This window comes from Echinops telfairi, unplaced genomic scaffold (assembly GCF_000313985.2).
Source record: "Echinops telfairi isolate 266 unplaced genomic scaffold, ASM31398v2 ScPeMD7_3;HRSCAF=10, whole genome shotgun sequence".
Classification (NCBI taxonomy): Eukaryota; Metazoa; Chordata; class Mammalia; order Afrosoricida; family Tenrecidae; genus Echinops; species Echinops telfairi.
Genome location: NW_022103899.1, coordinates 59,423,709 through 59,447,303, shown reverse-complemented (window position 1 = coordinate 59,447,303; position 23,595 = coordinate 59,423,709). Strand labels below are relative to the sequence as shown.

Below are 23,595 nucleotides of genomic sequence, written 5' to 3'. Positions count from 1 at the left end.
GACCACAGGACCACGGGGGCTGTGAGACCCTCAACACAGATCTCGTGGATCCTTCTCAGGAGTGCAGGCCCTCCCCTCCTCCTGAAATGGAGGCAAATCGGCCTGAGCTTCCCCTGAGAGCCAGCTCAGATATAAGTAGCCACCAGAGAACAGAGAAGGAAACCTTGAAACTGGAGCTCAACACCCAGCCCCAAAGGAGACTCACTAGCTGCGGGTTTTCCAAATAAAAATGTGATTACAGAAACAGAGAAGGCACGGAGTACTAGCAACAGAGAGAGGACCATGTCCCCGGGGAACAGAGTGACTCAATACATAACATCTCACCGGAGCAGTGGTGTTGTGGCTGAGTAGTGGCACAGCATATTCTCTGGTGTGGTTGGAAGAGGTGAAAGTTGAAAAACGATATCCAGAAACTTTCAAATTCCAATTAACCAAAGAAGTAAAAGGATCACCACCGAGAAGGAGAGAAAATAGTAAGCAAAGGGGGTTTCTACACGTCCTAGAGTTTCCTGCAAAAAGTAGCGCTGGTAAAAGCACCAAGCAGCGAGAGTGGCGTGTCAAAAGCCGATGTCACTGGGATTTGCTTCCTCAGAGCATAGCTAGCAAGTTTCTTCCAAGTGGTTGGCCAGAGGGAGCCACGCACCAGAGAGCCAGGCCAGACAGTATGAAAAGACAGTGAGCAGAGCAAACACTTAATAAGCAAAGTGCACTTCACTCACGAAGTGGGTCACCTCATGATTTAAGGAAATTGACGGTGTCCAAGGAGTATAACATGACATTCCAATTTATAGGAGTCGGGTAGCAGTAGCTCCTTGGCTCACCTCCCCCACCCCCATCCCCACCCCCCGATGCTGGCCCTTATTCTTGCATCCTGATTGGCCCTTATTACAGCATAATGGTTGGTCTTGTGATCTATGCCTTGTGCATCTCACAATCGTTTGAAGTGGTATCCGTCGATAAGTTATGTGGGCAAGACCTCTGGAATGGATAATGTCAGGCAATTTGGGATGGGTCATCCAAATCTCTAATTGTCCTTGATATTATTGGTGGGATGGATCAGGTTGGGTGAGGATAAGTTATCTGCCTATGACTGGTGAAATGGATCAGGTCAGATAATTCTGTATAGGTTATTCAGACCTCGTAGGTCGTCCAGGCGACTAGCTGACCCTAACCATAAGGGAAATTGAAAATGGTAACACCTTAAAAAATACAAAACCTCAACAACAACAACAACAACAACAAACAAAACAGAAAATCACAGAACACCAAATGACAAGGCAACGATGGCCATGATGACGGGAGTGAATGCACATCTAGGAATAAATGAGTCATGAAAATAATATACTATGACAGCATTAAACATTCAATAACTAAGGGGCAAATTGTCAAAGAATCTAAAGAAAGAAAATATGCCAGAACCAAATGAATATCTTAAAGAAGAAATATTGCAACTCAAAGAGATTACTGAACTGAGGAACACAATTGTACTTACCAAAAATTTCCTTAGGCTGAACAAATAATTGGAACATCAGATAAGATAGTAAATACTATAGATGCTGAAGAGCAACAAAAATGGAGACTTAAGAAAGTTGACCACAGTACAATGGAATGATGGGACATCAAGGGACCTAATATATGCATCATGGGAATTCCAGAAGGAAATGAGAGCAAAAACGAGAAAAAAATCCTTTAAAGACTAATTATAGAAAATTTCACCAATGTAAGGAAGGACATGAAATATACAAAATTAAGAAGCTAAGAATCCCAAGTAGGACAAATGCAAAGATTTCTACTCCCGTCCACATAAGAGTTAGGATCTCAGAAAAGCAAAGACCTTGGGGTTTTGTTTTCCTGAGTTTAGCTTGTTTGGTTGAGCTTGCTTGGTTGGTTTTTGTTGTCTGCCAGTTGGTTTGTTGCTGCTGTTGAAGCAGTTGGTCTTATGGGGTCTTGAATTTGTCATAATATGACCGCCAAAGTAAACCTGGGTTGTGCAAATCCCAGGGACAAGCAGATGGATTCTGGGCCCACACTGAACTCTAGTCCCAACCCAGAACAGTTGGTTCTGATGACATGGCCTTAATCGATATTCACCTTCATGAAATGATCACTGAAGATAAGGGTGTTACAGCAAAGTATGGTGAAGAAAGCAGATGGTTCTGGCTATCAATCAGAACAGTGTCTGGGTCTTAAAGGCTTATATTCAAACAAGCAGCCATCTAAGCAAGGAGTCAACTAAGTCCACAAGGAAGAAGCACACCACCAGCTTGTGTGATCCAAAGACAACAATGACAAAATTCAAATATGACAAAGGGAAAGTATCAGAGCCTAAATTGTGAGCATCCAACTTGTAGAAGGCTATAGAGGATAGTGGGAGCCCAAAACTGATCTGCAGAGTATCTAGTTAGATTAAGCCACTGGCAGATCCCCTCTAGACACAGGCAAGGATCTAGAACAGCTGTACTCTCCCATGGACACCATAGTAACCGTGATTATACTGGATTGAACTTGATACTGAGACAGTTGACCTCACGCTCAACCCAACCTGAAATTGTTCTAGGTACAAGTATTTCTTGATTATTCCCTGACAAAAATTTCTTCCCTGACCTTTTAAATACTGGTGAAGTGGTCTTTTCCTTCTTACTCATTTTGTGTATTTTTATCTTTGTATTATTATTTGACACTTACCACTTTGTTTTGCTTCTGTTTTTATTGTTTCTGTTAGGTTTTCCAGTTTGTGATGCACATAAGGAGTAAGTGCATAGAAGATGCAGGGGTGGGAGGGGTGATAGGGAGGGAAAGATAATTTGGGGAATAAATAATGAAGGGGGTGAGGGGATGGAGCACTAGAACTAATAGTGATTGCACAACTCATTTTAAAAGAAATTTAACCATGAAAAAAAAAGAGAAATTAAAACTGATTGGGGTAGTGATTATATAATTCTTCTTGATATGATTGAACTATTGAATTCTATGATATGTGGATTATGTGCCAACAAAACTGTAAAAAAATTTTTTAAGGAAAGGCCATACACTTATAAAAACAACGAGAGAGAAGCAAACAGTTGTATACAAAGGATCCTCAAAAGATTAAGTACTAAGTGGAGTTCAGAAGCTGATGGAATAATGTATTTAAAGGGCTGGTGGAGGGAGTGGGACTGTCAACCTACACTAACACGGCCAAGTAAGTTATCCTTCAAGAAAGAGCATGACATGCAAACAATCAGAGGCAAACAGAAGCACAGAGGCTTTCTGTCCACCAGACCCGCCCTCCAAAAAATACTGATGGGAGCTCTGTAGAGGGGGAAAAAAACACAAGAAAGTAATTCAGAGCTACACATCAAAAGGAAGATCTTTGCTCAAGGAAGGTGAACTGAGAAAGACAAGGGCTAGTACTAAGGTATTCGTACGGGATAATCCTAAAGTTTTGTCCTTGATGTTTTTAAATAGCAAGTATGTAAAAGGCAAGAAAAATTGTTACACAGCACAATACACATAAAGAAATAATTATTGAGAAGCAAACAAACAAAAAAAAACAACCTCGAATTCACTGTCATTGAGTCAATGCCAATTCACTGCCACCCTACATGTCAGGGCAGAACTGCCCGTGTGAGTTTCTGAGGCTGTAGCTCTTTACAGGAGTAGAAAATTCTGTTTATCTCCTGAGGAGCAGCTGATGGTTTTGAACTGCTGACTTTGTGGTTATCAGACCACAATGCATAACCACTCCATGACCGGGGCTCTGTATAATTACTGATACCAACAACAAATGGTGGGAGATAGGAATGGTACAAATTAAGAGTTGTGTGTATGTTTCTAGAATTTAAGTTGGCATCAACTTGCCTTAGAATGTTGAGTTAGTTTATTGTGCCAACCTGGCCGATAAACACATGTGGGATTAATTGAAGGGCAGAGGGATAAATGGCTTGGTGAGCCTCGCCTTTCGGGTTCTCAGGCCTCTTGCTTTGTGATGGTCGCACCATGGTGCAGCTGCGTTAGCCAGTTCCCTGCTTCGGCTTGCAAGGCTGACTTCCTGCAAGACATCACCAAGGAGAAGCCACATGGACCCACCCCGATGCAGCCCTGGGTGCTGGAGCAGCTGTGTGGAGACCCCTGCCAGCGCTGAGATGCTTACACGTTCACTGACTCGGCTTTCCTCCTGCAGATGGCATCATTGCATCTGCTTTGTGAGATGGAGGAGGACTTTGTGGACTTATGGGTTAATGGGTAAATATTGGACTTGTGGGCTTGGGCAGCACTGGGTTGGGATGTTTTCTTGATGCACAGTTACCCTTTATATAAAGCTCTGTCTTATACATGAGTATCTGTGGATTTGTTTCTCTAAAGTACCCAGACTAATACAAATGTAGTTCATTCAAGATCTTCAAGCACAAAGAAAAGAAAATTTCTGAAACATACCTAAAAATCCTCGAGCACAATAGCCAACAAGTGCACCCTAAATGCTCATCAGCAGATGCCTGAGCCATCCAAACAGAGAACACATGGCTGGTAAGATGCGCAGCCCAGAGGAGAGACGGCATGTGCACCCCTGCTGAAATTTTCATGGAGCATCAAGGCGTTATGCTGCGTGAAGGAGGACAATCACAGAAGAACAAATTTTGTAAGACTTCGTTTGCTTGAGTGGCCTTCTTAGGACGTTTCCCACAAGCTTTTTGAAGACCCTTCATGCAACGGCAAGAAATGGCAAATGTATAAAGACCAGGTGCAGGAAGGAAGGAGATTAGTGAGGCCACAGACAAAGGAATAGTGGCATTCATGAATGATAGGGTTGAATGGCCATCGTTGTAATTGCCATCAATAAGATGTATGCCTATAAAAGATAGGCATCCCAGTGGCGTAGTGATTAAGTGTGGGGCTGGTAACTGCAAGGTCATCAGTTTGAAATCACCAGCCGCTCTGCTGGAGAAAGACAGGGATTTCTACTCCCAGAAAGAGATCCGGTCTTGCACACGCACAGGGGAAGACCTACCCTGTCCTAGAGGGGCACTCGGAGGCGGCATCGACTTCATGGTGGTGCGCTGTTGGGAAGGAACTTCATGAGAGCAGATCGCAAGTCTTTTTTCCCATCAAATCTCTGGGTAGTTCCAAATGGCAAACCTTTCCATTAGCAACTAAACCCTTCATCGCAGCCTCGCCAGAGCAGCAAAGTGTAGAAAGGAGGCCTGTTGGCCAGGTCCAAGGAGCCTTCCAGAAAGTCATGAGAAATAGAATTATCTCGTTATTGTGGTCAGTTTTGCTTGGGCTTGTATTTTAGGGTTTCAAGGATCGGAAAATCTACAGAGACAGTAACTGGATTAATATTGATTTGAGGGTGTGGCAGGGGAGAGTAGGAGCTAATAATGATGAGGACAAGAAGGAAGAAAATGCTCTAAAATGGATTGTGGTGATGTTTGTACAGCTCTTCTTGATGTGATTGAACTATTGAATTGTGTGATATCTGAATGATATGCTAACAGAACTGTTGGGGGCCGGGGGAGATAATTCCATCAGCCCAGAAACTCTTTTGAAGTCCTTCCTCATCTGTGCACAAGAAAGCTTCAGCAAGTTCATGAGAAAATTCTACTAGCTTTCAATACCGTGCTGTTGTATCCCTTGCAATTCCCTTCAATCCTATGTACAACTGAACTAAATTCTGCCTAGGCTATTGTGGAAATTATCTTGTTTGTTTGTTTGTTTGTTTGTTTGTTTGTTTGTTTGTTTTTAAGAGAGCATGATTGCGAGCTCATTGTCCCAGCTACTGTGTCAATCCATTCCTTGGGCAATCTTCCTCTTGTTACTGACCTCTACTTTCCCAAAAATGATGTCTTTTTCAGGGACTAGTTTCCCCTGATAACATGTCCAAAGTACAGAAGATGAAGTCTTACCAGCCTCCCTTTGAAAGAGCCTTCTTACTTCTACATCTTCCAAGACTGACTTGTTTGTTCTTCTGTTTTGGTCTCCGTCAAACCGGTAATTCAAATACACCCATGCTCCAGCAATCTTCCTTACTCATTGTCAGACTGTCACATGCACATGAGGTGACTGAAAATACCATCTCCTAGAAGGTTTATATTTCAGCTCCTTGCTCCCTGAAACGATTTCAATTCTGCTCTTCATCTTGGATCCTCTCTTGTCACTGTTCACTAAGCCACTCAGTCATCCAAGGAATTGGGACTGACAGCACACCAACAGGACAATGCAGAAATGCTCCTGTGGATTTCCAAGACCCTAACTCTTGATGGGAGTGGAAAGCCTCATCTCTCTCCCTTGGAGCAGTTTCTGGGTTTGAACCATCCACCCTCAAGTTAGCAGCCCAATGAGTAACTCATTATGCCAGAAATTAACAGATGTTAAAAAAGGGCGATAACAGTGTTTGCTGACAGTTTGAGACTTTCTCCTTGGTGGAAAATACATTAGAAAAAAGTTCATGTGAGAAAGAAAGAGTGAAATCAAACATATCTAAACAGTGTATACACACACACACACACACACACACACGCACACGGGCGGTATTTTTCCCCACCATAATCTGGTAACCCTACTTCAAGGGCCAGCAAACCACTCCTCAAAGGGTAAGAATAGAAGCACATCCTTTTGCAGACCAGAGAGTTCTCTGCCACATATTGTTTGATTAGGTTCAACTACCGGGTTGGGGGTGGGGGACGGTGGCATTCTTGGCTCTGGGTCCCTCAAAATCAGTCCTGGGGTGTCTTTGGCTCATGAGCTGCAGTTTTCTGACCTCTGGATTAGAGTGCCTGGGACAGAGTTGTGCGAATGGCTTTTCACCTCAACTATCCATCCAGTTCTTGACCATTCTGATAATCCTTCTCCTGTCTCAACAAGTGTGGCTGACAGTATGATTCTGAGACTCTCCTCAGAAAACCAAGAGCGAGCCCTGTCTTCTGTCACATCCTCTGCATCTCCTGAGCCTCAGATGACCACCAGCCTCTCTACAGCCCACCTGGGACTCCTGTCCTCTTTATTGAAAGGAAGGCAGCCATTTCTTCAGACAGCCCTCCCAGACCACAGGGAGAAAAAGTACTCAATAGACTGAGGAAACAGAGCACATCTGAATAATTTCTACCCACTTAGTAAGACACACAGCCTCAGAGCCTGGGTAACATCACCCACCTGAGCTAAGTGTGCCCCCTTCTTGCAGTTCATCCCTCCAATGAAGACGGTGTTGGGCATGACTGGCTTGGGGTACTCGAACACAAAGTCGTATCTTAACAGCAGTACTGAGCACTTCTGAAGTATTGTAGTCATGTCCACATCTCTCCTGAGGGTCTTTGAGGCCAGGTCTTGGTACATCCCATGCAGAAGGTGAAATAGCGGGATCTCCAACAATTAACAAGGAAGTTGGCCACTGTTTGTGGGAAAGTCATCTGGTCTGAGAACGGAGTATAGAACCTGGGAATGTAGGACACAAGGTTTGGGCTTCCACTGATCACGTACTCCAGGACACCCGGGAACCCCCGGTAGAGGTACACGGAGGGCAGGTCCAGGCACTCAGCCAGGATCACACCACAGGGAACGATCGGGTCTGTGAAAAGGGCATTAAACTGGCTCTCCCTGAGGAACCGCAGGGTCTCAAAGTCCTCCAGGAGGCTCTCACAGTTCATGAATAACATTTTAGCAAGAATCATGATGTTCCTGAATTCGGTCAGGGGATGGCTCAGGAAAGACCTCAGAGTGAAGTGGCTGTTTCCAAAGGAGCAGAATCGGTCTTTCAGCTCTTCCTGGGTGTAGGGCACTAGATAGGTCCTTCTGCTGTAGTATCGCGACTCCCCCAGAAGCAAACTGACCTCTGGCACCAACACTACGATGTCATGGCCCCTCTCGCTGAGCAGCTCCACGATCGCCTTCATGCTGAGCCAGTGGCTTCCATCCACAGGGACAACCAGCAGCTTCTCCCCTCCAACCACCCCCCACAGCGCTAGCAAGTAGAGTCCCACAGAAGCCCTCTGAGAAGCTTGGAGAAGTCCCGACATGCTGGAGGGAGCTAAAGTAAAGTGATGATGATAAATAGTTTACACTGAGGAGTGCAGGCTTCCTAGCTCTTCCTGAATAGGCAATCCACTCCCCATTCCTGGTCTACCTCTCTGTGCTCTGAAATTTTCCCTTCAATCTGAAATAAACCCTAACTAATATTTAACAATATCTAAGCACACAGAAAATTGGCACAATCAAAACCTCTGGGGTCATTTGTTTTTCATCGTCCTTCCTATCTGTTCTGTATCTCCAAACAACCAGGGTGATGGTTTGATAAACTGCTGATGTGACCGTTCCTATCGGTCGGTTGGGATGGCCTCCAGGGGTCTTCTCCTGCCACTAACCCTGAGCTCATGCACAATGCCCACAGGGGAGCCGGAGTCAATGGGGACCAACTTCTTTACACCAACTCTTAACCGAGCAGAAAGGAGGAGTAATCTTAATGGATGCTAGGTCTGACCATGCACCACCCATTTCACGGCAATGGTAGGACAGAGGGAGACTGAGGGATGAGGAGTGGATAACACTGTCCACCCACACTAGCCACCAATGAGCCTCCTGAAGGCATTGGAGGCCCTAGGGTTCCTCAGGGAGAGCAACCTTGATTCCCTTTTCCCAATCCCAGCCATGAGCAGTGGTGTGATCCTATCTCAGGGGCTCCATGAGCAGTGGTGTGATCCTAGCTCAGGGGGTGGGCCTGTCTGACCTACACCTTCTAGAGCATGCCAGACCCACCCTACTGTTTCCTGATGGAGGAGAATCAGTCTGTGCTTCCCGTGAATTGCAGCACAGATAAAAGCAGCCCCCTCAGAACAAGGAAGGACACCTTGGGCAAAACATATGTCAACACCCAGCTGTCAAAGGGACTCACTGTTGGCGTGGGATTTCGAACTAGAAATGGGATTGCAGAAACTGCAGCAGGAAGCAATAACAACCCAGACTGCACCTCGCTCCTGGTGCACAGACTGACCAGTACATGGTAACCTGCTTAAGTGGGGGTGCCCATGGGTGGATAGATGGAGCCCAGCATATTCTCTCTTGTGCTTGGAAGAGAATCAATGTGGAAAAATATGATCTGAAACTTTCAAATCACAAGTAAGACAACATAGGAGAAGAACCTATCACAGAAAAGGAGAGGAGATGGTGAGCAAAGGCTGAAGGCTCTGCCCAACCTAGAGCTTCTTACAGAATGTAGTGTGGGCAAAACATCACACACTGGTGAAAAAAGAAAATGTTAACACCTTCAAAAATGCCATTCACCACGACCACCACCAACAACAAAAATCACAAAACACACAACAGCAGGGATACAAAGGTCCTTCCAAAGGAATAGGGCAAAGGGAGTGGACACACAGCCAGGACTGGATGAGAAAAAAAGAAAGAAGAAGAGAATAGACAACAACCACGGTCCATGATTAAAGAACTAAGTGGAAAGAGAGTCAACGAGCTAAAGAAAGGAGGAAAACGATGCAAGAACAAAGTAAGGATCTACAAAGAGAAACACTGCACCTGAGAGGGACAACGTATGGGGTAATATTGGACATATGAACCCGATATGGACTGGGCTGGGATGTTTTCTTAATGTATAATTGCTCTTTAATACAAAGTTCTCTCTAACACACATGAGTGTCTCCCTGGATTTGTTTCTCTTTAAAATTTTAAAGAGAAAATTTGAATTTTTAAGAAAATTTGAATAATTAAGAAGAAACATGGGAAGACTGAGAATAGATTAATAGAATTATAGGACAACAACAGGAGACCAAATGTGAGGGGATTCAGAAAGTTCCTGGAAAATATTCCATGACCTTTTCATTTCATTTTCTAAAGTGCTTTTGAAACAGCATCAGGATTCCAAAAGGAAGTGAGAGAGAGCTAGAAGAATAAAAGGAAGATTAGAAAAATTAATTATGGGCAAGCCCTGAACTTAAGGAAGGATATGAATCTATATCTCCAAGAAGCTCAAAGAACCTCAAGTAGAACCAACCCAAAAGACCTACACCAAGAGACATTTGAGTTGGGTTATCAAAGGCTGAAGACAGAATCCTGAAAGCAGAGAAAGAGAAGGAAGCAGCCACCTACAAAGGATCCCTCATATTGGGTCTCTTGTGGTTGTCTCATAATTCTACTAAACTATGCTCAGCCTTCCCGAGTCTCATATGAGGCAAAAGTTGGACTTTGAATAAGGAAGATTGACGAAGAATCAATGCATTTGAATTGTGGAGACAGGAATATTGAAAGTACCATCTTCTGCCAAAAGGACCACCAAAAAAAGTTTTAGAAGGATGGCCAGAGAGCTGCTATAGAAGAAAGCATGCTGATGCTGTCTCACATACTTTGGACATATTGTCAGGAGAAACAGTGCCTGGAGAAGGGCATCGTGCATGGTAAGAAGAGGGGCCACAAAAAAGAGGAAAGCCTTCCGGGAAAGGGATGACACAGTGGCTGCAACAATGGGCTCAAACATAGGAACCATTGTGAGCATGGTGCAGGACCAGGCGGTGTTTCCTTCAGAGGATTGCTATGTGTCAAACCTGACTCAATTGCACTAGCAACAACAACAATATGAATCAATACCAATTTGTTCAGAAACATAGGTCGCCAGGATATAATGCAGTGATGTGTTTAAAGTGCGAAAAACCATTGACAGAAACAAACAAACAAACAAAAACCCAGTCAACCAAAAATAAGGGCGAACTTTAAACATTCCCAAACAACCAGAAACTGACAATGTTCTATCAACCAGACCAGCTCTGCAGAAAATAAAAAGAGGATTCTGTAGATGGAAGAGAAGACACTGGAAAGCAATTCTAAGCTGTCCTGAAAAAGAAAGCTCTGTAATAAAGGGAAATGAAGGGACAATTATAAGGGCTAGCCACAAGGTTTGATGATGCTCTCTTTCACATTGCTACATAGCAAATACACACAGGGCAAGGACCAAAGCATACGGCTCGACACATGAACTATTCAGACATAGTCATGAGAGCCACCGCAAAGGGGAGGACAGGAATGGCAGAGAAGCAGGATTTATTTTGTGTTAATAAGTAGGTACCGACTTACCCTAGAAAGTTGTAAATGTAAGCCCAGGTGACTATGTCACAAGGAGGCTTCATGAGTGTTTTCCTCATGAAAGATGGAATTAAAGAACTTGGAATTTCCCCACACACTTTTATCTATTTATTGTAAAACCTTGGAGCCTGGTCTGGATCAACTTTTTCTTTTCTTTTTATGATTATTATATTCTTATGAAGATACACTTCACATATCCTACCATTTGATCATTCAGTCACATCAAGATGTGTGCACAGGGACGAGGAGGGAGGAGAAAGGTAGAACGTATATAAGGTTGGATATATGCCCCCCCACAAAGGGGACAGATAACAGAAATGTAAGTAAAAGGATGCAATGAACAATGTGAGATAAGAAATAATGAACACAATGAATAATTGATCAAGGATTCATGAGGGTGAAAGGGGGAAGAGACGAGGGGAAAGAGGAGCTTTTACTAAGGGCTCAAGTAAAAAATTTTGGAAATGATGGTGGAAACATGTACAAATATGCTTGGGTCAACTGATGAACAGAATGTTATAAGAGCCCCCCATAAAATGAATTTTCAAAAATAAAAAGATGTGTGCAGTCATCACCACAATCAATTTCAAAGCATTCCCTTCCAGACTCCTTTTCCTTAGGTCCCCAGGTTCCCTATCCCACCATGCCATGCCCCTAGGCAACTAGCCATCCAGTTGATGACTATAAAGGTCCACCCATCCTGGCATCAGATATAGAGAACTTTATGTAAAGCAAACAAAAACACTCAACAACAAAATAAAAATCTCAACAATGACAAGACAAACCATAGAGAAAGCTCATTCCAAAGCATGAGACGGGATGCTTTCGACAAACTTTTTGAAGTCCCTTCCCATATAAGCCCAAGGGGGCTTCAAGACATTCATGGGAAAAAACCCACTACCTTGGTCACACGCAATTAAGTGCCTCAAATGTTAGACTTGTTTCTGGGTGTCTTTGACATGCTAATTTCAAAAATGGCGCCAGTTTTCCCCTATCGGCTCTAGTTTTTGAGAGATAGACCATTTGCCACATGCCATTCTTCACTCTGCTTGCCCATAAAAAAATTAAAATTTTAAAATCAGGAAAATTTAATTTAGTGATAGCTAAGCTGAGATACAGGGAGTACATACAATCTTTATTTACATAGTTTGAACTGTCTTAAATATTTACATCAAGTTCTACTGCACATAGTGTCCTTGGGTCCAAACACATATTTGAACAGGCAAATTGCATGAACAGTAAAAATTACACCCAACCCTGCAGAAAATCCATACTGACTCACTATGGTCAGAAGACCAATATCCACCCCAAGAATGACTTCCATTTTTTTAGAAAAAAGAACAGCAAGCAGTTTCAACCTGTTTTCTTAAAAGAAGGCAAGAAATAGGACTTACTGGTCAATGAATACGAACCCTGATGGCATAGTGGATAATGTGTTTTGGCTGCTAACCACAAGGTCACTTATTCAAGCCCACCAGTCACTCTGCAAGAGAAAGATGAGACTTTCTGCTCCCATAAAGATTTATAGCCTCAAAACCAGGAGAAGTTCCAACTCAGTCCTATAGGGTTGCTATGAGTCATAAGTGAGCTTGGTCAAGAAACAGAGATTCAAATGTTCTGAAACCCAGAATGGGTCGGTCAGAGTTCAAACACCTTCATTAAAATGAAAACTTTCCAGTCTTCTTATAGAAGGGTACAACTTCTCCACCTGTGCACAGAAACTCTTGAACAAAATGTTAGAATTTTCTTATAAAGAAGCTTAGAATATCCAACTGTGCTCAGATAAGCATTTGCTCAGACTTATCGGCAGAAACCATGAAGAGGAGGAGAGAATGGAGTAATAACTTCTGAAAGCTGAAAGAAAAAATGCCTGCCCTGCAGAAAATCCTTCCTGACTCACGATGGTCAGAAGACCAACATCCACCAAGTACAAGCAGGAGACCACCATATAGCCCAACTCCACGCAGAAGCCAAAGCGCTGATAACAATTACCAAGACAACATGGCCTCAGAGGGAAAAGAAGGCCAAGGGAACCACACACACACACACACACACACACACACACACACACAAAACAACCAAATGATATGAAGGGAAATAGGAAAACACCCAACATAAAAGTTCCGAGATGAAAGCAATGAATCCACAGATCATGTTATAATTCTGAATGTCAATGGCCTCAATTATCCTGTAATAAGACAAAGGCTAGCCGACTGGTTCAGAAAATATAACCCATCAATCTATTGCTTACAAGAGAGACATCTTGAACTCGCAGACAAAAATAGGCTAAGAATAAAGGGCTGGTGGAAGATATACCAGGAAAATGGTAACTTAAAAAGTAGGGGTTGCAATCCTAATCTCCAACAAAATTGACCTGAAGATGCAAACCATAACAATAGACAAGGAGGGGCACTACATAATGCTCAAAGGATCAGTATACCAGGAACAAGTGAGCATGATAAATATATACGCGCCTAATGAGAGACCTGGAAAATCTGTCAAGCAAACTAGTCAAAAGAAGAGAAAAGAAATCGCAGAATCAGCAATCATACTAAGTGAATTTAACACACTGCTATCAAAGAAAAATCGATCACTGGGAAAGAATCTCAGCAAGGAAGCTACAGAGCTAAACACTGCAATTAGGCAACTGGCCCTGATAGATATTTATAGAGGCTTCCATCCAAACAAAGTTCACATTCTTTTCAAGGGCGCATGGCCCATTTTCAAAAACAGACCACATGCTTGGGCAAAATTAGAGCCTGAGTAAATTCAAAATTCATAGAGATTACTCGGACGTCCTTTTTTAGGATCACTATGCCATAAAGCTGGAAATCAATAAGAGGATGGCTAAAAAAACAAGAGCAACCCACTGGAGGATGAAAAATTATCTTCTGTGACATTAATGGGTACTGACCCCGACTAGCAAAGAGCTTAGGAAACTTCTAGGAACCAATGAGAATGAGAATACAACATGGCAACACCTATGGACACTGCAGTTATCAGAGGTAGCTTGCTAGCAGTAAGTGCATATATGAAAAAGGAAGAGAGACTCATGACCGATACGCTATCACAAAACCTCAAGCAACTAGGAAAAAGTCCACAGAATAACCCCTCCAATAGCAAAAGAAAAGACATAACAAAAATCAGGGCAGAGTTAAACCAGGGGGAAGACATGAGAACAATGCAAAAACCTGACTCGGCAAAAGGCTGGTTCTTTGAAAGGATCAACAGAATGAACAGACCACTGGCAAGCCTATCGAAGGAAAGAAAGGAGCAAACATCAATAGCCAGGATGAGGGATGAAACAGGCAAAATCACAACAAACCCCAACAAGATTAAAAGGATAATCGCAATGTTCTATGAAAGTTTGCATTCTTTTTAAAAAATTTTTGTATTGATTTGTTTTATTTATTTATTTTTGAAAGTCTGTATTCTAATAAATTCAATAACATGGAAGAAATGGACAATTACTTGGAAAAACAATCCCTCTCTAAATTATCCCAGATAGAAGCCAAGAACCTCAACAGACCCATAGCAAAAGAAGAAATAGATATGGTTATCAAGAAATTACCAATGAAAAAGCTCCTGGGCCAAACAGCTGCACAGGAGAATTCTGCCAAGCATTCAGGGAAGATGACACTGATCCTCCACAAACTATTCCAGAGCATAGAAAATGATGCCAAACTCCCAAACTCATTCTACGGAGCCAGTATAAATTTGATACTCAAACATGGCAAGGATCTCACAGGAACAGAGAACTACAGACTGATGTCTCTAATGAGCATAGATCCAAAAATCCTTAACAAGTTAATGGACAACAGAATACAAAAGTATATAAAGCATATCATCCACCATGATCAGGTATGATTCCTCCCAGAGATGAAGGGATGGTTTAACATCCGAAAAATCTATCAATATTATACACCACATTGAGAAGAACACGTATAAGAATCACATGAAAATATCAGTAGACACAGAAAAAGCATTTGACAACATCCAACACCAATTCCTAATTAAGTCACTCAAGAAGATAGGAATGGAAGGAAAATCCCTCAAGTTAATACAAGCTATCTATGCAAAGCCAACATAATAGTCAATGGAGAAAAGACAAAAACAATTCCACTGAATAAGTGTAACACTATCCCTATTCAAACACCATCAACCTTCCTAAAAAAAATTGGAAAAGCTAATCACCAATTTCATATGGAGAGGAAAGAAGCCCAGAATTAGCAGAGAACTCAAGAAGAAGGACAAAGTGTGAGGGCTTGCTTTACCTGACTTTAACACCTACAACAAGCCCCAGTGGTCAAAACAGCATGGTACAGGTATAATGACAGATACTCAGACCAAGGGTAAAGAACAGAAAACCCAGATATAAAACCATCGGCATATAGACAACTGGTCTTCAACAAGAGCCCAAAAAGCATCAAGCAGGAGGCAGCTGCCCTCTTTAACAAGTGGTGCTAGAAGAAATGGATATTCATATGTAGAACAATGAAACAAGATGTGTACCTCACCCTATGCACAAGAACAAACTCAAGGTGGATCAAAAACCTAGAAGTAAAACCGCAAACTATCAGGACCATCAACCAAAGAACTGGGCCAAACCTAAGATTCTGGGTTCAGGGAATACATAGGCTAACTGAAATAGGGAAGGGTACACACACAAGTGCACCTGAAATCGACAAGTGGGATATACTAGGGATAAAACATGTGTGAGTGTTTAAAGGCCTTCACCAAGAAGGTAACAAAGCAACCCACAGACTGGGAGAAGATTTTTAGCAATGACACAAGAGACAAAGGGCTTATTACTAAAATATACAAAACCCTCCTAGCTTGCAAAAAGAAGAAAACAGCTAACCCCTAAGGAAGTGGGAGACAGAATTGATTAAAAGTTCAGAACAAGGGAGGAGACCCAAATAACCAATAAACATGTAAGAAAAAGCTCCCGAACAACCATGAGGATAACCCAAATCGGGAAGCAACAAATGGTGGAGGTGGATGTGGCGAGATAGGAACCCTCCTCCTCTGCTGATGGTCTTGTAGGTACGTACAGCCTCTGTGGAAAGTGATCTGGTGATATTTAAAGCAAATGGAAATTGAACTACCTTATACCCAAGCTATTCCTCTGCTACTCATATACCCAGAAGAGGTACGAAATAAACCACAATCAGTCACCTGTGCACCAAAGTTTATAGTGGCGCAATTCACAATTGCAAAAAAATTGGAAACAACCTCAATTTCCATCAGTAGATGAGTGGATTAAAAACTCTGGCACATGCACACAATGGAGTACTATGCATCACTCAAAAGCACTGATGATCACATGAAACACATCATTTCATGGGAAGAGTTGGAGGAAATTACGTAAGCGAAGTTAGCCAATCAAAAAAGGACACACACCACATGAGCCCCCTTAGGTAAGAACAATCAGCACAGTACGTGTAGAAAGCCACTGATCTCACACTACACAGGTTGAGGTACAGGCAGTCCGGTGGAGGTCAGACCAAACCCAAGGTGGGACATGTTATTCCACCACAAAGAATGGGAAAGGGGGGAGGGAGGATGGGAGAAAGAAGGGGTGAGATAAGGGCATGGGGGAACAGGGCACTAACCCACCTAGGAGGACACTATTGTTTTTGTCTCCACAGATTTGGGAGTGTGCACGCAGACCCCACCACGGTGCACCAACCCTTGAGTGGAACGTAACCATGTGGAGAAATGCATTAAAAGATTGGGCTACAGGGCCCTCCCCAATCAGAGCCAAACTGACCCCTCCCTAGACATATGTGCTACAGAGGACAACACTAAACCCACAGGTTGGGGAGAGTGGCCGGCATACCACGCCCACATGGAAGCAAACCAAGAAGGAAAAAGAGAAAGGGAGCATCTAGACCCCATATCTGCACACCCAGCCCGGAGGACAAAATCCCTGCATGGAGCTGCTAAGGCACAGAGAGGACTGTAGGGCCCGCAACAGCTCAAGACATGTTGTCCCCTCACTGGAGCGTACCTCGACAGAGGACAATACTGGGGACACTGTGAGGAGTTTAGTCCAGTCTGAACCCCCGCCCCCACCCCACCCCTGCCGCACGGCGAACCGAGAAGGCAACAGAACAGAACAATATCAGGAGCAAAGGAAAGACACAAAGCCCCTGAAGACTCCCCAAAATAGACTTCATGCTAGGAGGAGCAGCTCCCGAATTCCCCCAGGACGAGTGGGGAGACAGTCATAAAGGACAGCAGACAGACCGGGAATTGTGTATGTAAAAATGTGCTTGATACCATTGATGTATGGATTATTACAAGAGATGTAAGACCCTCAATAGAATGTTTTTTTAAAAAGAAGCTTGCAGTCAACTTCAATTCTGAAACACTTTACACGAAGTATCCACTGACTTCTATATATTAAATGTCTTCTGAAATGTTTACTGCATAATTTGAAGAAGAAAAATTTACATCTTCAAAATATGTATGAAAATTGCTATGAAGTCTTATTTTTTCAAAACTAAATTGCCCTCACACCTGCCATATGTGTGCCTTTTTCAATTTACTTTTTATTTTCTTCTCTTGCAAGATGTGGTCTGGCTTTGCAGTACCCAACTTGTAGCTTCCACAGAGTGCCCAGCCAGCCACAGTAGAGAGAATAACACACTACTCTGAGTAGTTGTAACTCAAAGTGACCCTATAGGACAGAGGAGAACTGCCCCTTGGGGTTTTCAACCTCTAAATCGTTCAGAGGCTGCAGAGTGACTCGTGAGTTCCAACCACTGACCTGATGACTGACAACTCAATCCATAACCCACTAGGCAGGATGGGTCCACACACTGCTCTCCTTGGAAGTCCCTTAGTACCATTTCAAATAATTCTTACCTTCGTTGTCTTATCCTGTAATTTGTGCTTTATCCTATAATTTTGTCTTATCCTATAAGTCTCGCATGTTAAACTAGGGTGATAAATCAATAAGTTAGCATAACTTAATATCTGAAAATAGAGTGGAACACAGAAACTAAGAAATCAGAGAAGATGCAGTCTATCCAAGGCAAGTTTCTGGATCAGCACCGCAAAGAAGCAGGATCAGGCCTACAAACCACGACACCAAGAAAAGGATACTGCTGTTGGTATGGGGCTGTGTTATCAATGAGTACCATGCCGCGCCATCACGTCAGTCCCTCCCTACTCATTGTGACCCCATGCGCCACAGAACGAAACTCTGCTTGACCTGCACCATCCTCACCATTGTGATGCTTCAGCCAATTAATGCAACCACCCTATCAAGCCATCTTGTTGAAGTTATTGCTTCTTTTCATTGGCCCTCTGCTTTACCAACAAAGGTGTTCTTTCCCAGGGACTGGGCACCCCTAGTGACATGGCCAATGTATGTGAGACAAAGTCTCACCATCCTTGCATCCAAGAAACACCCTGGCTGTGCTCCTTGCAACACAGTTCTGTTTGTCTTCCTAGCTGTCCTGGTGCTTTCATTGTTCATCGTGAAGACCATCATTCAAATGCATCAATTGTCCTATAGTCTCTGTTACTCATTGTCCAAGTTCCACCTGTATATGAGGCCATCCAAAATACCACAACACTGAAGATTTGTACCTCATGCCCCTTGCTCCCTCTCTCATCACTGTAGCCATCTGGGGGAATGGTGTTTGCGCCTATTTAAGACTTACACTCAAGTAAATTTGCAGGGCAAAGGAGACTATTGGCATGAAGTAATCTAAAAGCCATTCAGAATTATGTATACTCAACTACACACTGACCACACACATACAAACAGACAGAGAGAGGGAGAGATAAACATTATACAAAATGACTTGGGCAACTCTAGATCAGGGCTCAACCCACCTTGCCCCCAAAGGGCCAGGTAAGAGTATGGAGCTTTGCAGACCACACAGGTCTCAGTCACATATTGTTGGAGGTTGTGGTTTTGTATACTGTCTGTTCAATAGGGTAGCTCTCGGGCATTGAAAACCAGGCTGTGGGTGCAGGGGAAAGGCCTGCTACAGCATTGGAAGAATGGGTTTCCTTCAACCCGACGGTCCTCCCAGCTCTTGAGCCCTTGGGCAAGCCTTCTCCTGTCTCAACAAATGTGACTCATTCCAGGATTCTGAGACTCTCCCCAGGCAAGTCAATATTGGGCTTCTCTTCAGTTACATCCTGTGCATCACTTCAGCCTCAAGTGATGACTGCCTTCTCTAATCCCCATCTGCGACTCCTATCCCTTTCATTGGAAGGAAGGCAGCCCTCCCAGATCACAGGGAGAAAGGGTTTCAATAGAGTGAGGAAACAGCACATCAGAATGACTTCTACCCACTCTGTAAGACACAGAGCCTCAAAGCCTGGGTAACATCACCAACCTGAGCTAAGTGTGCGCCCTTCTTGCAGTTGATCCCTCCAATGAAGACCGTGTTGGGCATGACTGGCTTGGGGTGCTCCAACACAAAGTCATATCTTAACAGCAGTATGGAGCCCTTCTGAAGTAATGTAGTCAAGCCCACATCTCTCCTGAGGGTCTTTGAGGCCAGGCCTTGGTACATCCCATGCAGAAGGTGAAGTAGTGGGATCTCCAACAAATTAAGGAGGAAGTTGGCCACTCTTTGTGGGAATGTCATGTGGTTTGAGAACGGAGTGTAGTCCCTGGGAATGTAGGACACAGGGTTTGGGTTTGCACTGATCACGTACTCCAGGACATCCGGGAACCCCCGGTAGAGATACACGGAGGGCAGGTCCAAGTACTCAGCCAGGATCACACCACAGGGAACGATCGGGTCTGTGAAAAGGGCATCAAACTTGCTCTCCCTGAGGTACCGCAGGGTCTCTAAGTCCTTCAGGAGGCTCTTACAGTTGAGAAAGTACATTCTAGCGAGAATCATGATGTTCCTGTATTCGGTCAGAGGATGGCTCAGGAAAGACCTCAGAGTGAAGTGGCTGTTTCCAAAAAAGCGGTATCGGTCCTGCAGCTCTTCCTGGGTGTAGGGCACTGCATAGGTCCTTCTGCTGTAGTATCACGACTCCCCTAGAAGCAAACTGACCTCTGGCACCAACACCACGATGTCATGGCCCCTCTCACTGAGCAGCTCCACGATCTCCTTCATGCTGAGCCAGTGGCTTCCATCCAGAGGGACAACCAGCAGCTTCTCCCCTCCAACCACCCCCCACAGCGCTAGCAAGTAGAGTCCCACAGAGGCCCTCTGAGAAGCTTGGAGAAGGCCGGCCATGCTGGAGGGAGTTAAGTGAAAACGGTGATGATGAATTCTCTACACTGGGAAGGCTCAGACTTCCTAGTCCTTTCTGTAAATTAAGAAGTCCTCTTCCCACACCTGGCCTCCCTCTCTGTGCTCTGAATTTTGTCCTTTAATTATGAAAGACAACTACGCTAATATTTAACTGTTTCTAAACACATAGACAGGTGGGCCTATGAACTTCAGACTTTATATTTCTCTTAGACAACTGTCTGTCCTCTTCTCCAAAGAAGTGGGTCATAGTTGATGTGTCCACACATCAGGAATGGCTCCACTGGCCTGCTGCTACCTTTCACTCTGACCTGCCTTGGTCACCAGGCATCCAAATGTGAATGACTAGCATGCGGATCGACTTTCTTGCCGACTTTTCTCATAGCAGAGTTAAAGACTTGTCTTAACAAGTGCAAGTCTACACAAAGGAGCCGGCCACTTCACAGTGGCGGTGGGATGGAAGGTGGGCTGAAGAGTGGAAAGCGCTCCCTACCCCACGTGTCTGTCAGGAGCCATCGCAGTCAGTAGGAAACCTGATCCTCAATGTATGGGGGCAAGTCAAAAAGGATTGCTAGAAAATCGAAGAAGCTTTTATTAAACAAAATGTCAAAATGTGACATGACTTTTGATCAACATACCAGCCAACTTGGTCATAAAACCGCTGAGGACACTTTTTACATCTCTCTAACAATTGCCTGAAGAATTTTGAGCTCCTCACTGATGACCACCCAATGATCGCCACCAACCCCCCAGACTGATCACCACACCAGGGACTGGCCCTCTTCCCAGCTGAGTCCCCCACAGCCACAGCTGGACCCCCACAGAGCAACTGTCCATGTGGTACTCCCAATTGAGAGATTCTCCCTTCTGAGGCTCCCCTTTCCCCATGTGGTGGTGGATCCCACTGCCAAGCTAGGGGGAACCCTCCCACCACCCTCCTGGGGCTCCAAAGGATTCCAGCAGTCCACCTGCAGTAAGTGTAGTTTCGGGGGCTGTCCCCGCCTTCGCCTGACACCCCGCTATGCCTGTACTCGCCCCATCCCCCATGACCACGTGGTGTAGACCTGGCCACTCCCTAGCCTACGAAGGCCAGCGCCACCCCAGCTGCCCCAGGCCACTCAGAGCCACCCTGGACTCTCCTGTGTTCATGTGACACCCCCCACCCATGCCTACAGGCCTGGAAGTTGCCCCCACCAGTGCTCAGCACCCCAACCCTTTGCCAGTGGGGCTTTTCCTCCCGTTGCCTCCTCCGTGCCAATGGGCAATTGCTCCCATTTGCCCAGCACCTCCACCTGCAGTAACGAGGCTTTGCCCATGATAATCTGGCACTTCCACCAGCAACAGCAGGTCTTTCCCTGCCTTGACTCAACACCCCCAGTCGTGGCAGCCGGGTGTCCCCCACTGTCGTCCGGCACCCCCCATACACAAAGTTACACTTGCTGCCTGCAACTTCCCCACCTGTGTGCCCTGAGAGGCCCACCAGACCTGCCCTCTGAATAGGAAATCCCAGATGTCTAAGGAGAGAAAAAGTTGAATGAGATACAGAAGCAGTGTAATCCTCCAGCACATTTGGCGTTAGGCAGCCTGCTGAAGCATTCCTATCAGCCCCAAAATGAGGGCTCTATGAGTAGGAGGCAAAAGACATGTATAGAGGCATACATTTAGGCATGCATATATGCAAATACATGAACATAAAGCGATATATATACAGGTATGTATACCTATATTTATACATATATACTATATATGTATAAAAGTCTATGTATATATATTTAAATGTTAAGAATTAAAGTAGCAGATGGGCATTGGGTCTCTACTCAAGTGCTCCCTCAGATGCAAGAACACTTTGTTCTAATAACATGGCATTCTAGGATGCTCACCTTTCCGAAATGACCACTGAGGACAAAATGGGTGCATAAGTATATGTGCTGAAGAAAGCTGATGGTACCCAGCTGTTAGAAGATATAGCATCTGGGGTCTTAAAGGCCTGAAGCTAAACAACCAGCCATCTAGCATGGAAGCAACAAAGCCCACATGGAAGAAGCACACCTGCCTGTGTGATCATGAGGTGTTGACGGGATAAGGTATCAGGCATCCGAAGACCCAAAACAAACAAATATATCAATACAAATGATGGGGGCAGGAGGGGAGACTCAAAGCCCATCTGTAGATAACTGAACATTCCGTCACAGAAGGGTCACAAGGAAAGAATGAGACAGCCAGGATGCACCACAGCACGGATGGAACACACAACATTCCTCTAGTTCTTTAATGGTTGCACACACACACACACACACACACACACACGCACACACACTATCATGACTCCAGTTCTACCCCACTAATCAGGATAGACTGCAGCATATGCATAAGAGCTGTGGCACATGGGATTCAGGGCAGATAAACCCCTCAGACACAATGGGAGTGGCTACCATGGGTGTAGGTGGCAGGGCGGGGTGGGGATTAGAAATGGAGAACTCACTACAACAAAGTATAACTCCCCACCCCCCTTGCCAGGGGGAGTAACAACAGTAACGTGGACAAAGGGAGACAGCAGGCAGTGTAAGATATGAAAATAATAATAATTTATAACTTATCAGGGATCCATGAGGGTGGAAGAGAGAGGGAATAAAAGAGGAGCTGATACCAAGGGCTTATACAGATTGAAAAATATTTTCAAAGAGATGATGGAAACATATGTATAAATTTTCTTGATGCAATTGATGTATGGATTGATACAAGAGCTGTAAGAGCCCCCCAAAATGATTTATAAATAAATAAATAATAAAATAAGTTCTAAGGCTGAGAACAACATAACAAACAAAAAAGAATGATGAAACGATACAACTGTAATACACACCTTTTCTGGTTTTAAACCACACAATAGTCTCTGAGTCTGTTGGAATGACTCCTTGGTCTATGTATATAGGTTCCTAATGAAGACAATGAAGTATTCTGGAAAAACCATTCTTCATAATGCCATCCATAATTTGTTAGGAATGCCTTTACATAGTCAATAAAACACAATTAAACCTTAGAAATAATCTAAAACTGATGATTGCACAACTCTTCTTGAAGCGATTGAACTACGGAATTATACGATGCGTGAACGATATGCCAATACAATTGTTGGAGGCCGGGGGTGTGTGTACATATGAACTGGACCCATAGCAGCAATGCTTTCTGATATATTCTTGTATGCCCGATGTTGTGGTGAGTTACCATCAAGTCAATGCCCACCCTTGGAGACCCCCTGGTAGAACTGAGCTCCACTTTCCTCTAGTTCCTAAATGTTTCCTCC

The 23,595-nt window shown here is 44.1% G+C and overlaps 2 protein-coding genes across 2 annotated transcripts in view; both read right to left on the bottom strand.

The window, feature by feature from the left end:
- UGT1A6 (UDP glucuronosyltransferase family 1 member A6) overlaps window positions 1-23,595 on the bottom strand; it is a 95,885-nt gene that overhangs the window by 36,257 nt on the left and 36,033 nt on the right. The window lies entirely within an intron of this gene.
- On the bottom strand, window positions 7,078-7,988 carry LOC101658648 (UDP-glucuronosyltransferase 1-6-like). Its single transcript, XM_045296384.1, is given in 2 exon segments — window positions 7,078-7,343; window positions 7,346-7,988. Coding segments are annotated over 2 exon segments (909 nt in total).